This window comes from Cucurbita pepo, chromosome LG07 (genome assembly GCF_002806865.2).
Source record: "Cucurbita pepo subsp. pepo cultivar mu-cu-16 chromosome LG07, ASM280686v2, whole genome shotgun sequence".
NCBI lineage: Eukaryota > Viridiplantae > Streptophyta > Magnoliopsida > Cucurbitales > Cucurbitaceae > Cucurbita > Cucurbita pepo.
This window is the reverse complement of record NC_036644.1, coordinates 2,381,250-2,385,334: the sequence shown is the minus strand read 5'-3', so window position 1 is coordinate 2,385,334 and position 4,085 is coordinate 2,381,250. Positions and strand designations below refer to the sequence as shown.

Genomic DNA, 4,085 nt, shown 5'->3' with positions numbered 1-4,085 from the left:
ATCGCTGATACTTTACTCAAATTAATTGGTAACTGAATCGCTCCCAATTTATCATTAGTATTTATTCTTATCCCGCCTGTGACCTTACATACCTCACAAGCCAATAATCATTTTCGATAAATTTATAAAATTAAATTAAAAATAACTAAAATAATAATGATATAATGTAATTTAAATATATTTTTAAAAAAATTATAAATAAATACAAAATACGTATAATTCAATTGATTAAAATATAAAAATTAATAATTCAAATCTAACTATTTAACAAAAATTTACAAATATTAGCCAAAAATAATTATTAAACTATGTTTAATAATAAAATTATGAAAAAAAATATCGAATTATAAAAGATTATTTTACTGTTAGACGATCACGACTCTCCACAGTGATATGATATTGTCCACTCTAAACATAAGCTGTCATGACTTTGCTTGCTTCTACGAGAGTATTCATTGATTATAAACTCATGATCATTCCCTAAATTAGTTGGGACTTTCATCATCTAACAATTAAGTTATAAATATTATATTTTTAAATAAATTATATGGATCAGTAATTAATAAATATTTTCTTTGTTAAATTTAATTAAGTGATAATTTGTGATTTTTCTGTAATTATGAAAAATTCAAACTGAGAGTGAAAGAATGAAAAATAAAATTGTAATTATTATTTTATTCCGCAAATTTGTATAATCTGAAAATAAAATTAAAAGTTAAAAAATATAATTAAATGGAAGCTTAATTTAAAATTTATTATTAAAATTAATATTTTATTTAATTATAAATTATTATCCACGAGATTAGATGAAAGCGCCAAAAAGGCAATCTCTGTTCACATGCCGGACGGTTACGTTCTATTTATTGCTCCCTCTCTCCCCACCATATAAATAGCCCCACCAATGCACTCGAGAAACGCAGCTCAAATTTTTCGTTGAAGTTCTGTTTCGCGCCAATTAAAATTAAACAGAGGCGGGAGAACGGAGAAACACCGAGAGCTCTCCGTGGTTTTCTCATTGACATAAGCGCCGCCGCAAACGACGACGACGACGATCGTCTCTGAATCATTACCGATCGTACTGTAGTTCGTTGTTTTTCTGCTTTCTTCCGGATTGAGTTTCGATCAATTCTATCTTGTTTGCGGCTGGTTTTATTTTCTGTTTGTCTAGACTGTATTCTGGACATTTCAGAGGTACTTTTCGGCTTCTCGCTCACTAGTCTTGATTTTTGTTAACTTGATTGTTGATTCACTTGCTAGTATTGCATGAACTGATCCTGTGATATGGATTTATCTTTCTTTTCAATTTTCTGGTTGTTGCTTGGACTCGATTTTGTTTACCGGTTTCGGAATCTGATGATGATTGATTTTCGGCTAAATAATATATTCTTTTGCGTCTGAGTATGTCTTCTTTCTTAATTATGAAATCTCTTGTGGTTCATCGTTATGCGTCGCCGATTTTGGAGAATTTTGCTTTGAGTGCTATTTTTTTGCTCACGGAAAGTGCAGTATAGCTTGTATTCTTGTGTATGTCTTTATCCTTTGTGCATTCCATTGATACACCATAATCGAATATGTTTTATGCTCTTGTACAAAATTGTGTGGTTAATCTGGTTTTGTATACTTCGATTTTTCTATCTGAATCATTCCCGACCGTACTGTAGTTCGTTGTTTTTCTGCTTTCTTCGGATTGAGTTTCGATCAATTCTATCTTGTTTTCGGCTGGTTTTATTCTGTGTTTGTCTAGACTGTATTCTGGACGCTTCAGAGGTATTTATCGGCTTCTCTCTCGCTAGTCTTGATTTTTGTTAACTCGATTGTTGATTCGCTTACTAGTCTTGCATGAATTTATCCTCTGCTATGGATTTTATCTTTCTTTTCAATTTTCTGATTGTTGCTTGGACTCGATTTTGTTTACCGGTTTCGGAATTTGGTGATGATTGATTTTCGGCTAAATAGTGAATTCTTTTCCGTCCGAGTATTTCTTCTTTCTCAAATATGAAATCTCCTGTGGTTCATCGTTATGCGTCGCCGATTTTGGAGGAATTTTTTGCTTTGAGTGCTATTTTTTTTGCTCACGGAAAGTGAAGGAAGTATAGCTTGTATTCGTGTGTATGCCTTATCCTTTGTGCATTCCATTGATACACCATAATCGAATATGTTTTATGTTCTTGTTCAAAATTGTGTGGTTTAATCTGGTTTTGTATACTTTGATTTTTCTATTTTAATTGCCCTGCCTATTCACTTTCTCCGATCATAAAATTCTTCTAGATTAAAGAATTAATGGTACTTTTATGCTTTAGGAATCAATGAATTCATCAGTTTTTATAACTCTTTCTTTTTGTTCAAATCTTAGGTCCCTACAAAATGATAGGAGCACTAATCACCAGAGGACTCACGTATGTTCTGTTTATAATTATACTCTCGATTTATATGTTCAAAATTTTTTCTCTATAAATTATGTTTTTCATGTTCTAAGATCAAGTTTCATCATGGCGATAGAATGATTTTGGGATATGCCTATCCTGCTTATGAGTGTTACAAAACTGTCGAAACCAGTCAGCCACAGATTGAGCAACTTCATTATTGGTGTCAGTACTGGTATGACGTTACACTCTTCAAATTTCACCAATATTGGTTTTGCAATAATATCATTTAATTTCTTGATTTTGAAAGTTTCTCTTTGGTGGACGCAGGATTCTGGTGGCCATATTGACGATTCTAGAGAGAATTGGTGATTCTTTTATTTCATGGTAAGATTTCGAGCATTCTTTAATTTTAATGTTAAATATAATAGAAGTGAGGTTTAGAAATAGTAAAGAAAAATCATCTATCCTTGATTTTTTTTAAAACGAAAATGTGTATTTTATTATAAAAAGTTAATTGGATTTGAATTGTTTCCCTTTTAGCTTCAAATATTCTCAAAACTGCTATAATTTTGAAAATAAAAATTCATATAACCTGACTTGAGTCAGGTAGTTTTGATAGGATTATTGTTTTTAGGATATTTATTTATTAATGTTGTGTTTGATGAAAGTCTCACCTCAGCTAATTTAAAGAATGATCTGAGTTTATAATCAAGAAATACTATTTCCATTGGTACGAGGCACCACGAGAGTTTATGCTTAAAGTGGACATATCATAACATTGTGGAGAGTCGTGTTCTTGTGTATCCTTTTTTAACATAGTTTTGCAAAATAATCCTTCCATTTCTCTTAAGATTAGCAATATTTTTCTTTGGCATGAAGGTTTCCATTCTACAATGAAGCAAAGTTGGCCTTCTTCGTTTATCTGTGGCATCCAAAAACAAAGGTATGAGGAAGGTAATATCAATATGTTTAGCATATTTGATCTTATATATGTTTAGAATATTAGTAAATATGGCACGAAACATATTGATGTGGATAGTTATTTTTAGAGAAAAAAATTATAAATATAAATACTTACCGTTTATTTAAATTTCTTACCGTGATATTTTATTGAACTTTTATTTATATATATATATATATATTTTTTAATAATTTAATGAAAATGTCCATTTTATTCGTAGAATGTTCTTGAATTCTTGCACTCATCTTGCTTTTGTAATTCTGGACCTTCTTTCGCACGGGTACGGATTAACGTAATTAACAAAAATCTTCTAATATACAAAGGAAACCCGTTCGTCATTGCCAGGGGACCATGGTTGTTGGTTTAGTTGTCATTGTGTCAATTGTTGTTGAATATATAGAATTTATAAATACGGTCAATTAATTGAGGCATTTCATATTTAGTTATTTAGTCAAAAGTTCATTAACATCTCAGATACTTTTTAACGCAAATATCGTATGTACTGTCAGGGAGCGAACCATGTGTATGATTCATTCTTCCGACCATATGTTTCGAAGCACGAGCCTCATATTGACCGCAGCTTGACGGAGTTCAAGCTGAAGGCTAGTGATACTGCTTTTATCTACTTTCAAAGAGCTGCCTCCTACTTTCAAACAACATTGTTTGATATATTTGCAAAGTTTGCTCATCAATCCACAACCCCTGCTGCTCCCAAGGTAATAAACGCAACACCATGATTTTCATATTATTTTACTTAA

General features: G+C 31.2%; 1 protein-coding gene across 1 annotated transcript in view; it reads left to right on the top strand.

Annotated features, from left to right (window-relative positions):
• Positions 1-884: 884 nt before the first annotated feature.
• Positions 885-4,085, top strand: part of LOC111798247 (HVA22-like protein i) — a gene marked incomplete in the record, with an annotated part of 4,684 nt that continues 1,483 nt past the window's right edge. Inside the window, 6 exon segments of the mRNA XM_023681277.1 lie at positions 885-1,191; positions 2,354-2,396; positions 2,500-2,598; positions 2,694-2,750; positions 3,246-3,309; positions 3,837-4,043. Of these exon segments, the coding sequence (XP_023537045.1) occupies positions 2,365-2,396; positions 2,500-2,598; positions 2,694-2,750; positions 3,246-3,309; positions 3,837-4,043 (459 nt within the window).